The 13,693-nt window shown below is 42.6% G+C and overlaps 1 protein-coding gene across 1 annotated transcript; it reads left to right on the forward strand.

Annotated features, from left to right (window-relative positions):
* Positions 1-3,889: 3,889 nt before the first annotated feature.
* LOC147375993 (glutathione S-transferase Mu 1-like) lies at positions 3,890-10,050 on the forward strand. The gene is made up of 2 exons (XM_086391702.1): positions 3,890-4,246; positions 9,979-10,050. The coding sequence occupies exons 1-2, from the start codon at positions 3,995-3,997 to the stop codon at positions 10,048-10,050; spliced, it is 324 nt and encodes a 107-aa protein (XP_086247828.1). The 5' UTR covers positions 3,890-3,994.
* Positions 10,051-13,693: the final 3,643 nt, after the last annotated feature.

The raw sequence follows: 13,693 nt of genomic DNA on the forward strand, positions 1-13,693 counted from the left end.
TATTGAATTTGGGGAAGTTATGAACACAGTTAATCCAATTATATACTCACAGAAGCTAAAATGAAAAGGACCAACAATTGTTCACAAATATGTGCAGTAACTGGAACCATCAGTCACTGCTGGTGGAACAACCACTTTGGAAACCAACAGCACTTCCTGGAACTAAACATAACATCTACCCTATGCCCCTGGAATGCCATGCCTTGTTATATACTAATGGGGATGTGTGCTTATGTCTTCAACAGACATGTACCATAGTGTTCAAAGCAGCTTTATATGAAAGAGCCAAGAACTGGCAACTTTCCAATGTCTGGCAATGCAAGAGTGGACCAATAAGCTGTGATATGTTATATAAGTCCATTATCAGATCAGATCAGATCAGTCACTCAGTCGTGTCCTACTCCTTGCAACCCCATGAATCGCAGCACGCCAGGCCTCCCTGTCCATCACCAACTCCCGGAGTTCACTCAGACTCATGTCCATCGAGTCAGTGATGCCATCCAGCCATCTCATCCTCTGTCGTCCCCTTCTCCTCTTGCTCCCAAATCCCTCCCAGCATCAGAGTCTTTTCCAATGAGTCAACTCTTCGCATGAAGTGGCCAAAGTACTGGAGTTTCAGCTTTAGCATCATTCCTTCCAAAGAAATCCCAGGGCTGATCTCCTTTAGAATGGACTGGTTGGATCTGCTACAAATTCATTATTCATATGATGGAGTATTATACGATATATATACGTATGATGAAAATATTATGAAGGGCTACTGCTACACACAATAACATGGATGACTCTCAGAGACACAATGTGGACAACAGGATGTAGACACCAAATGCACTTACCACATCCTTCTATTTACATGATTATTAGTAGGCAAAATAAGTCCAGGGTAACAGAGGTCAGCTGAATGGTGAGCTTGTCTTTGTTGAAGAGATTGTGCGGGGCTGGAAATGTTCTCTATCTTGACCCAGGTGGTGATTCCATAAAAATATACATATCTAAAAACCCATTGAGTTGTCCACTTAAGATGGTGCACCTTACTGCTTGTGACGGACATAGACATGGTCTCATTGTTATATTGCTTATGTTTTTCTTTATCATCAGTCTTCCCTGTAGGATATAAATACCATGAAAGCAGGCATTTCTGTCTCTTCTTGTTCCTGGTCTTACAGGTGTTTTTATACAACCAGAACAGCACCTGGAAGATACTGGGTGTTCAATGAAGAGTTATTAAGCTAGTTGTATTTAATATTAGGGGGATCACTTCAAGTATTCACTTGATTTTTACTTGTGCCTACTTCTTTGGGTACATGTAATTTGTGTGTACATACATTTTTAGGTTCTGCTCCTTTTTCTCTTAAGGTTTCCCTTAAAAATCTATACCTATTAGCCATACATTTGTGCACATTCTACTAAATAGTTCCTGGATCCAGTAGATAAAGTGTAATTTGCCTAGTCAGTCACTCATTACTGGGCAATGTGGGGTTTTCTATTTTTTACTTTTCCTTACGATAGTGTCATCTTAAACTGATGTTTTCCTCTGGTTTGTGGCCTTTATTTGGTAGATCCCCTAGCAGATACTAGAAGGCAAAATGTGAGAATGGTTTTAAGCTTTAATAGCAGACTATTTTATTGCTCTGTAGAGAGAGTAACTTACTTGATGGTGCCCCCAGCAAAGCACGTGGGCCTCTTTTTCCTGTACCTTAGGCACTTGGGGTGTCACAATTTCATTGTATGCTAATTTTATGGGCTCATTATCTACCCTGCTGTTTCCGACCTTTACATTTTTCCAATTGTTTATTGGCTGTGCATGTTTCCACTTGCTGAATAAATCCCAGTCTATAAATCTCCCTGTGTCCTATGCTCGCCGCATTACTCATTTAATTCTGGATCACAGTTAAAAGGTGAAGTGATGGTAGTCACAACCTTTTTTTAATGGGCAAAGTGGAACTCATTGTGGTTCTATTCTAGCTTATTATCTAGAGCAAATGAACACACACATTGAATATGATAATAAATATGTTTTTAAAGCAAAACATAAGAGCTAAAGCAATCTGTTTTTACAGGACTTATGAATTAGAGGGGACTGGCTGAGACGCCTTATAAAAGAACTTTAAGTAGGTTTGGAGAGAAGAGATCCTCTTTTCCACTGGTCAATCTCCTTGACATTGTCATTATTTTAAGGACTTTAAAGGGCAAGTCGTGTCAGTCTGCGTGTTTTGCCAATTTGATGTATATGAGTGTCTCTGGAAGGCCTTGAGTGATGGGCCAGCAGTGGTAATTGAGATACACTGTGGTCCTGTCCATCACCAATATCCTTGTGTGGCAGTCACTAGAGGCTTACATATTCAACTTTCGATCACCCTACAAGGGTGATAAAAACAGGTCTCAGTCTAGACACTGAGTTCGCAGTGACGTGTTGCAAATTTCTGTACAATCTTCTCAGTCATGTGGGGTTTTTATTATTATTATTTCGTTTTTCAAATTTCTTTTCCTGTTTCTCAGCGCCAGGGAGGTTTCCAGCTGTGATTCTAGAGGCACGGCCAGCCAACCCAGCCCTTCACCTTTGGCGTAACGGGGTTGCTCCACCTCTGTTTCAGGGCCACCCCACTGGCCCAGGGCTGGAGGATGGCCTTTAGACTGTCACAGGAGCTGTGGACCCCAGTGCCTGGCTGTGGGGAGCGTAGCCGTCCAGTCTTCTCCTGAGCACACCACTGCTTTTCAGACACAGGTGTCCTGGTGACCGCCTGACCCAGCTCCTCCAGTCTAAGTGGACACCTAAGCAGGGCTGTGCTGTGAGAGCCGCACCAAAGACCTCCCCCAAACTTGCCCCTTGGTGGACACGGTTTAACAATCCATTCAGTTCTTCCCAGTGTAGGTTTGAAATTTTTCTACTTAGCATTGTTTCTTATTTTCCATATTTTTCACCTTGAACTTAGTTTCTTTTCTAAAATCCTGCAGCCCTAGTTTGTCGCATTTCTTTATTCAAAGTAATATAAGTAGGCAATTTTCTTTTCTGATATCCCACTTGGCAGATTCTTGTCAATGTTTATTTTCATTTTCTTATTTTCAAGTGAAAAATATATTCCTTTGTTTGGCATATTCTAAGCTTACACAGACAACATTTAACAATCTTTAAAAAATTAACATAAATTAGGATACATTGGCGCGACTGAGCGACTTCACTTTCATTTTTCACTTTGATGCATTGGAGAAGGAAATGGCAACCCACTCCAGTGTTCTTGCCTGGAGAATCCCAGGGGCGGGGGAGCCTGGTGGGCTGCCGTCTATGGGGTCGCAAAGAGTCGGACATGACTGAAGCGACTTAGCAGCAGGACACATTTAAATCTTACTGTTTGTATTTATTTATACGACATAATTTAGTATTCTGAGGTTATTCCACATAGAATTTCTGTTAATTCACTAGATTCAGAATGTCTGTCAGCACTAGAGTTGGAGGGAATTATGGAAGGCCATGCAGGAGATCAGAGGCTGGACTTCTTGACTGGATACTGGACACTATATGTTCTGATGTCCTGCACAGTGTTCTCTAAAATATTAGAACTCGTCAACATTTTATAGTCAAGAGAGAGCACATGTGAATCCAGAAGATGTGGCCGCATTGACTCTGAATATCAGTGAGGCAACCACTGGCTGCGTCACACCCTGCATCACTCTCCAGTTTGAGACACCCAGGGCAGGTGTCTGGAGCTGAGTTAGGTTAGGAACAGTGTGGTTTTTGCCCTTTGCCTTCCCATTGCCTCTCACACATGGGCGGTGGTACCCATAGGAGTCTAGTGAACACAGGTGGGTTGAATTGCAGCCCGGGCACCGACCCAGGTTCAGGCGGAAAACATCGCTGCTCACCTGGCAGCTGGGTTCAGACGCAGCCCCAGGAGGCCTGCTCTCTGCCAGGGAGTCAGTGTCTGAGGGCAGTGACAGCTGTGTTTTCCTTCAGGAGAAAATGAAACCTGCATAATTGGAGGGAATCCCTCTGAAGATGAAGCTTTTATCCCAGCTTCTGGGGAAAAGGCATTGGTTTTCAGGGGAGAAGGTAAGTGCAGGGGCAGATTTGAGAGCCAGGAGTTCATTTTGCCCAGGTTCAGAGTTTAAAGCCCATTCTTGCTTTGCCTTTCTGCAGCTCACCTATGTGGATTTATCTGCTTATGACATCGTTGACCTGCACCACAGATTGGAACCCAAGTGCCTGTATGAATTCACAAACCTAAAAGACTTCCTCAACCGCTTTGAAGTAATTCTCCTGGTCTTCTCACTATTTATATCTCTTCTGTCTTCTCCATGATACTTTCTTAGTCTCAGGGCTAAAAATTAAGACTACCTACCATTTATCAATGATTGATTTATACCAGGATATCTGCTGAACATCGTGCATATATTGTGTTTCATCTTTGCAGCATTTCTACGTGGTAGAAGAATTATCACCTCCATCTTTTTAAATTAATTATTTTAATTGGAGGATAATTTATTTACAATATTGTGGTGGTTATTGCCATACATTGACATGAATCACCCATGGGTGCACATTATCACCTCTGTCTTATAGTAAGGAATTAAGTTGAAAGGACAGTAATTGCTGAAGATCACAGACAGCCTGTGCTGGGCTCCCAGTGAGAGCATCTGGCTTCTGTGTGCAACAGTCAGTGGTTCTCTGTTTCTTGTACTGAAAAGAAAGGCTCAGGTCCTTTCCTTGTCTGAGTTCACAGCCCTGGACAGTATGGAGGAAGCAGAACTTTCAAGAGATGGTATGCAGCTGTGAGTGATATAATGAGACACAGAAGGATTGATATCAAGTACCAAAGACGGACACAATTTTTTCTCCTGGTTCCTGGGGAGCTTAGCAGCAATCATATCCCTGCCTGGGGTTGTATTATGATTCCTAGGACTAACTGGGGGCTTCCTTGGGGGCTCAGTAGTAAAGGCAGTAAAGAATCTGCCTGCAATGCAGACCCAGATTCGATCCCTGGGTTGAGGGGGATCTCCTGGAGGAGGGCATGACAACCCACTCCAGTATTTTTGCCTAGAGAATCCCATGGACTGCAGCCACCAGGCTCCTCTGTCCATGGGATCGTACAGAGTCAGACACGACAGAAACGTCTAAGCAGCAGCCCCAGGACTAATTGACGCTGACATTTGAAAACATAGGTAGATACCCATGTGGAAGTATTTTTCTTGACACCTCTTATGGTGATCACTACTCTTCCCTTTCTGTCTTCCTTTCCTTCTTCCTTCCAGTTACCCCAGATTCTGTCTCAGAGATGTGATAGTACATCATTTTAAGTCACATTCACTGATCTGACCCTCTCCTGTGCATGAGGCACTGAATCAGGCACAGGGAGTCCTGGTGCCCAACCTCTGGGGCTCAGCGTAGCTGGAGAACTATAAGAACCCCAAGCTGTGTGGTGTGGGTGGAGCCACCTTGGTTCTGGAAGAGCACAGCTTGATCTCATTTCCCAACTCACCACTGGTACCCTCAGTCAACCAACTAGAGAGCGACAAAGTCTGCTTTATGTCAGGTTTGGGAATTTGAAGCTCTAGTCCAAAAGGTTTTCAGCCTACAGTCTGCTTTCTATTCCCCCTCTCCATCATGGAATCTCCTTTCTCAGCTAGTTCTCATCAGTTCTGGTTTGGTCCAAGCTGATCCGCCTTGGGGATCATTCAAGAGTCATCTGGATCATCACCCAGACGACTGCCTGGAAGTGAGTTGGAGACAGATGTGGGCTGCAGTGTGTGGCTTCTGGGGCCTGGACTGTTGGATATAGGCAGCCCCAGGATCTTTGGATCCTTGAAACTCTAGGGGCCCAGTGAGACTAAGCTCAAGTCTCAGGCCAGGCAGTTGGACTTTGTCCTTTAAGAGAAATAATTAGAATCTGGTACTGAGCTTTATACTTTTCTATCAGCTTTCATCCAGGTTTGCTGAGTCATTGAGTACAGTGGTCTCTTCTTCAAGTTGTTTATGTATTTCTGAGCCTCTTTGTGGTGCTAGGGGGCCCCCTGTGGGCAAAGCCTGGAGCCTGTCTCTGATAAAAATTATGTTTATAGTATATTGTAATCTTTAAAAAAAATTTTTTTTTTCTAATTTATTTATTTTTGGCTGTGCCTGGTCTTCACGGCTGGGCTGGCTTTTCTCTAGTTGTGGCAAGCAGGGGCTACTCTCTAGTTGCATTGGGCAGACTTCTCACCGCAGTGGCTTCTCTTATTGCTGAGCACAGGCTCTAGGAACGCAGCTTCAGTAGTTTAGCATGTGGGCTCAGGAGTTGTGGCTCCTGGGCTTTAGAGCACAGGCTCAATGGTTATGGCGCCTGGGCTTGGTTGCTGCATGGCATATGGGATCTTCCTGGATCAGAGATGGAACTTGTGTTTTTTTGCATTGGCAGGCAGATTCTTTATCATTGAACCACCAGGGAAGCCCCTACTGTAATCTACAAAGTGTGCAATAGCATTCAGTTCAGTTCAGTTCAGCCGCTCAGTTGTGTCCGATTCTTTGCGACCCCATGAATCGCAGCACGCCAGGCCTCCCTGTCCATCACCAACTCCTGGAGTTCACCCAGACTCACGTCCATCGAGTCAGTGATGCCATCCAGCCATCTCATCCTCTGTCATCCCCTTCTCCTCCTGCCCCCAATCCCTCCCAGCATCAGAGTCTTTTCCAATGAGTCAACTCTTCGTATGAGGTGGCCAAAGTACTGGAGTTTCAGCTTTAGCATCATTCCTTCCAAAGAAATCCCAGGGCTGATCTCCTTCAGAGTGGACTGGTTGGATCTCCTTGCAGTCCAAGGGACTCTCAAGGGTCTTCTCCAACACCACAGTTCAAAAGCATCAATTCTTCGGCACTCAGCCTTCTTCACAGTCCAACTCTCACATCCATACATGACCACAGGAAAAACCATAGCCTTGACTATGTCTACAAAAAGAATGTATTTTACCTTAATTTAAAATAGTTTATTGCTAAGAAATGCTAACCATCATCTGAGCATTCAGAGAATTGTAGTGTTTTTGCAATTGTTGTTGTTTAGTCACTAATTCAAGTCCGACTCTTTGTAACCCCATTGGCTGCAGCACACCAGTCTTCTCTGTCCTTTACTATCTCCTGAAGTTTGCTCAATCTTGTGTCCATTAAGTCAATGATGCCATCCAACCAACTCATCCTCTGTTGCCTCTGTTGCCCTCAATCTTTCCCAGCATCAGTCTTTTCCAGTGAGTCACCTCTTCACATCAGGTGGCCAAAGTATTGTACCTTCAGCATCCGTCCTTCCAATGAATATTCAGGGTTAATTTCGTTAAGGATTGACTGGTTTGATCTCTTTGCTGTCCAAAGGACTCTCAAGAGTCTTCTCCAGCACCACAATTTGAAAGCATCCATTCTTCAGTGCTCAGTCTTCTTTAGGGTCCAACTCTCACATCCGTACATGACTACAGGGAAAACCGTAGCTTTGACTATAGCGACATTTGTCAGCAAAGTGATGTCTCTGCTTTTTAATATGCTGTCTAGGTTTGTCATAACTTTCCTTCCAAGGAGCAAGCGTCTTTTAATTTCATGGCTGCAGTCACCATCTACAGTAATTTTGGAGCCAAAGAAAAGAAAATCTGTCACTGCTTCCACTTTTTTTCCTCCTATTTGCCATGAAGTGATGGGACCAGATGCCATGATCTTAATTTTTTGAATGTTGAGTTTTGCAATAGTAAGATCAAATGATCACAGACCACCTTAACAAATGTAATGATTATGAAAAATTTGAAAATGGTGCTATAATTACCAAAGTGTGACAGAGACATTTAGTGACCTTTAGTGAGCAAATAAATGCTCTTGGAATAAATATTGGTGATATACTTACTTGATGACACCAACCTTAGTTTGTAAAATACACAATACCTGGGATGCACAATTAAGTGAAGTGTGATAGAACCAGAGACGCCTATACATCACCCTCTCTGGTGGATATCCTCAGAGTGGAGTCTCCATGTGTGGTAGGTCTTAGTAAGATAGCACATTAGTTAGAGGAAACTGAAGGGGTTGAGTTCTGACCACTAGGGATTGCAGGAAGACTGTGCCTTCTGTAACACTTGCCCCCACAAGGAGGGGCTGTACTGGGCTTCCCAACTTGGGTATCTGACATGGAGCTGCTGAAGCCCCAGTGGGGCAGCTGATCATGATCCGACTTCTTTTTTCTCATCCTTATGGTCTCGAGAGGATTTCTGCCTACATGAAGGAGCCAGCGCCATGCTTGCTGCACCAGGGCCCTGGAGAACAGCTGGAGCTTCCTACACCCCAGGACCAGATGTCTTATTTTCTCCTTCTTTCTTTCTGTTCGTCCCCACTCAGGCCCTATTTTGCCCCAACTCTTTCCAATCCCATTCATTTAGGATCTCTAAGCTCTACAATACCCCATTTTTCTTCAGAGAAGTCATCCCCTGATGTTATCATTTCTGCTCTAAAGCCAACCAGATCATCCTTCCTTTCCATGTTTTTTTTTTTTTTTTTTTCCTGCTGTGAGTAGCCTGACCAGATCCCTGGCTTGGAGAGCTCAGGCCTGAGCCCCCAGCACTGCCCTGAAGACCAGAATAGGCCTAGTGTGCAGGCCTTACTCTCCCAGCATGGGCCCTGCCCAGCATTGCCAATCACCAATTAAGCTTTAACCACACCTGCTATGTCTTATCTTTTTTCCTCCTGACCATCTGAACTGTCCAACTGGCCCTGCTGCTTCCTAGGGATAGAGTGGTGACACTGGCAGTGTCTGGGTGCATGGGGATCCTGTCTGGTAGTAAGATGTTCTGAGATTTCTTGTTCCCATTTCTGAGGCCCTCAGAGCAGGAGTTCTCAGAGGGTTCCTTCTACTAATAGAAGGGAGGCCTCTTCCTGAGCCTCCATCTCTCATCCACTCCTCCTCCTTATTAAGAGCTCATGGCTTTGTAGAGCTGTGTGTCTTAGCAGGGCTCAGAGTGGTGGGAATGCCTAGTGGAGAGAACAGGATTCGTTTCCCTTTATAGTGCCTGGCTTTATCACATCTGGAATGTGTCTAGGGTCCCATCTCCACTCTTTTCTCAGATGCCTTCAAGGCGCCTTCTGTTGGCTGCTACACAGCTATTATTCAGGACCTTCTTTCTTGGTTTGCTTCCTCATTTTCTTGGCTACCTAGGAGATAAATTTCTTTAGTCCTTGCATATCTGCAGATGTATTGCTAGTGTACATTAAACTAACATTTTGGTTGGGTATAGAAGTCTAAGACGAAGATCTTCAAGCCTCTGATGAAATTAGTCAGAGCTTCTAGAATTCAGCATTGTTCATAAGAGGGCAATGGCACTCTTCCCTGAATCTCTGGTGGATGGCTCTTAATGTTGGTGACTCTACTTTTAGTATATGTGCTTCTGAAGCAACCACAATATCCATAACCCTAAAGACGTGGCTGTATTAATTAAACCAATAACTTAAACTGGTTTTCATTCATTAAATATTAAATATAGTTTTAAAATTGGGGACAAGTTTCTGTTACATTTAGAAATATTTAATTTGTAAACACTTTTAAGTCAATTAAATAGAATTCTTTTATTAATTAATTTTAATAATGCTATTATGAGGGAAAAGCATATCATATTTATAATGTGCACAGACAAGCATACATCTAGATAGACACAGAGATCTCACAGTTTTATTTTAAAACTTAGTTATGGGGATTTCCTGGTGGTCCGGTGACTAAGATTACATGCTCCCAATGCAGGGAGCCCAGTTTTGATCCCTGGTCAGGGAACTAGATGCCACATGCCACAACTAAGAGGTCACATGCTACAATTAAGCCCTCACACAGCCAAATAAATAAATGAAATATTTTTTAAAAGTAAAAAAAAAAAAATACTTAGTCATGAGTCAAGTATTGTAAACTCACTAATTTATAAGCTGGAATAATTCATTTACACCTTGAATTTAAAGAAAGACCTATAACTCTTTCCCCTTTTTTTCTTCATTTTTAGGTTCTACTGATGGACCCAAGGCTGCTGTTTCAGGCAATATGGGCTGTGTTTACAGGTCTCAGGACTTGGTAAGAATTATAATCACAAGCTTTCTCCTGGGAGCACTTCTGTTCCCTCAAGTTCGGAATCTGTAAATGTTTTTCTCTAATTTCAGAAACAAAAAACCAGTTTGGGAATGATGAAAGAACCCTATCCTGGCCAATTTGGGGCAAGATAAGGACTTTCAGGTATTGGCTGTGTACCAATTGTACACAAAACCAGCTGGAGTTCTAGTGGGCAGCTGCCAGCCCCGGAGCTGATAGACTTTCAGTTCAGTTCAGTCACTCAGTCGTCTCCAACTCTTTGCGACCCCATGGACTGTAGCACGCCAGGCCTCCCTGTCCATCACCAACTCCTGGAGCTTACTCAAATTCAGGTCCATCAAGTCAGTGATGCCATCCAACCATTTCATCCTCTGTTGTCCCCTTTTCCTCCCGTATTTAATCTTTCCCAACATCAGAGTCTTTTCAAATAAGTCAGTTCTTCCCATCAGGTGGCCAAAGTATTGGAGTTTCAGCTTCAGCATCAGTCCTCCCAATGAATATTCAGGACTGATTTCCTTTAGGATTGTTGGTTGGATCTCCTTGCAGTCCAGGGGACTCTGAGTCTTCTCCAACACCACAGTTCAAAAGCATCAGTTCTTTGGCACTAAGCTTTCTTTAGTCCAACTCTCACATCCATACATGACTACTGGAAAAACCATAGATTTGACTAGACGGACCTTTGTTGGAAAAGTAATACCTCTGCTTCTTAATATGCTGTCTAGGTTAGTCATAGCTTTTCTTCCAAGGGGAAAGCACCTTTTAATTTCATGGCTGCAGTCACCATCTGCAGTGATTTTGGAGCCCATAAAAATAAAGTCTCTCACCGTTTCCATTGCTTCCCCATCTATTTGCCATGAAGTGATGGGACCAGATGTTGTGATCTTAGTTTTCTGAGTATTGAGTTTTAAGCCAACTTTTTCACTCTCCTCTTTCACTTTCATTGAGGCATTTTAGTTCTTTCTGCCATAAGGGTGGTGTTATCTGCATATCTGAGGTTATTGATATTTCTCCTGGCAAGCTTGATTCCAGCTTGTGCTTCATCCAGCCCAGCATTTCGCATGATGTACTCTGCATATAAGTTAAATAAGCAGGGTGACAATATACAACCTTGACGTACTCCTTTCCCAATTTGGAACCAGTCTGTTCCATGTCCAGTTCTAACTGTTGCTTCCTGACCTGCATACAGATTTCTTAGGAGGCAGGTAAGATAGTCTGGTATTCCCATCTCTTTCAGAATTTTCCACAGTTTATTGTGATCCACACAGTCAAAGGCTTTGGTGTCGTCAATACAGCAGAAATAGATGTTTTTCTGGAACTCTCTTGCTTTTTCGATGATCCAACGGATGTTGGCAATTTAATCTCTGGTTCCTCTGCCTTTTCTAAATCCAGCTTGAACATCTGGAAGTTCCTGGTTCATGTACTATTGAAGCCTGGCTTGGAGAATTTTGAGTATTACTTTGCTAGTGTGTAAGATGAGTACAATTGTGTGATAGTTTGAGCATTCTTTGGCATTACCTTTCTTTTGGATTGGAATGAAAACTGACCTTTTCCAGTCCTGTGGCCACTGCTGTTTTCCAAATTTGTTGGCATATTGAGTGCAACACTTTCACAGCATCATCTTTCAGGATTTGAAATAGCTCAACTGGAATTCCATCACATCCACTAGCTTTGTTTGTAGTGATGCTTCCTTAGGCCCACTTGACTTTGTATTCCAGGATGTCTGGCTCTAGGTGACCATACTATTGTGATTATCTGGGTCATGAAGATCTTTTTTATATAGTTCTTCTGTGTATAGTTTTTGTATAGTTCTTTTGTATAAAACTTTTGTATAGTTCTTCTGCCACCTCTTTTTAATATCTTCTGCTTCTGTTAGGTCCATACCATTTCTGTCCTTTATTTTGCCCATCTTTGCATGAAATGTTCCCTTGATATCTCTAATTTTCTTGAAGAGATCTCTAGTCTTCCCCATTTATTGTTTTCCTCTATTTCTTTGCATTGCTCATTTAGGAAGGCTTTCAGAAACACAATTTTGACAGACTTTAGAAATACAATTTCTCATTTTCTTATAAAGTACAAATCTTTCCAATTTTAAGCCATATTTAAAAAAAAAAGTCAGTCAGATCAATTCATTCCAAGGCTCATTCTAGACTTTTCCTGTCTCTGGATTTCTTCTAGGTTCCTGCTAAGAAATCAATTCTAGCTTCTTGCCTAGTAAATCACTCCAGATATTTTTTCTAGGCTTTTCTGCCTAGGGTTTCCTAGGCTTATTTCACTGTGGAAATGTGCGAAAATTTCTTCTAGACCTTTCTTGCTTATAGATTCCTCATAGGTTACTTTAATCTAGGAAATGTACTACTACCCTATTAAGACTTCAGGTCTTGGGAATTCCCTGGCAGTCCAGTGGTTAGGACTTGGGCGTTTTCATTGCTATGGCCCAAGTTTGATCCCTGGTCAGGGAACTAAGATCCTGCAAGCCATGAAGCCCAGACAAAACAAAGCAGAACTTAAAGACTTCAAGTCTTAATATCCTAAGATTTCAAATAATAATCCTTATTAAGTGAAATTATCCTAAGATTTCAAATAAAGTTACCATAAGGAGGTCCAGATATCAGGAAGAGCTCCCAGAAGCAACTGAAGTGCTCTATAAGGCTAAGGGAAGGGGGACACAGAAGGCACAAGCTTAGTACTGAGCACTGTACCAAGTGCTGTACTAAGTCTACCACATAGACTCCAAGTGCCCTCAGGTAGATTTTCAGATATCTTGTCGACTCTGCCAAGCAATGTCTGTGGAAATAATCAACAATCCAATCTATAACAGAAAAGAGTTTTCTTTGAGGCAAACTGAGAAATTTAGCCCAGGAAACACAGATTCAAGAAGCACTTGAATTGTGTTCCTCCAAACTGCAAAATAAGGGAGGCTTATAAGGGCAAAAAAAAAAAAACCCCACAAAATTATGTAAGTTGTTTGTGAAGAATTATAATTGAAGTTGGCAAGAAGTAAGGGTGCTTGTTAAGCAAGGCTTGATTGGGATCCAGAATGGTTGCATAGTTGTGAGGGGAGACCTTGAGAACATAAGGTTGCAGCTGGCAGGGCTAGTGTCCTAGGATCTGATCTTGCTCAGAGAAAAAGGTTGCAGCAGCACAGGAACACATCTGAAATTATATCCACAATGGCCATAGGGCTCCATTTTGGATGCCTGAACCACAGTTACTGCCTTTTGATCTGTAGATGCATTCTTTTCTTTAAAGATTAAAGCAGATATACAATCTATGTTTGACAGATCACAAAATAGGCTGTTCTGTTGACATAATGTTTAAGTCATAAAAGCCAATGACTTTCTCTAACCTCCATAGGTGAAAATTTTTTCCATTACACCCTTCCATGAATATTTTAAGCACAAGTTTTCTCCACCATGATTTACCAGTCACCACTCCTCTCTCTGCATTGCACCCACTAGAAGGAATTTCAAATCACACTGCCCAGTGGTCTGCTTAAGAGGAAGTTTCTAGTATCTCAGGAGTCCCCAAAAACTGTCCTACCATACGTAAGTAGCTGCTGATTTTGTGGGTATGGTATTCAGGCAACATTCAGTTGGGAGAAAACATTGCAAATCAACAAAGGACATTTATCT

Source organism: Bos grunniens, chromosome 3 (genome assembly GCF_055505025.1).
Source record: "Bos grunniens cultivar Pamir isolate PY7600 chromosome 3, Bosgru_T2T1.0, whole genome shotgun sequence".
Lineage (NCBI taxonomy): Eukaryota > Metazoa > Chordata > Mammalia > Artiodactyla > Bovidae > Bos > Bos grunniens.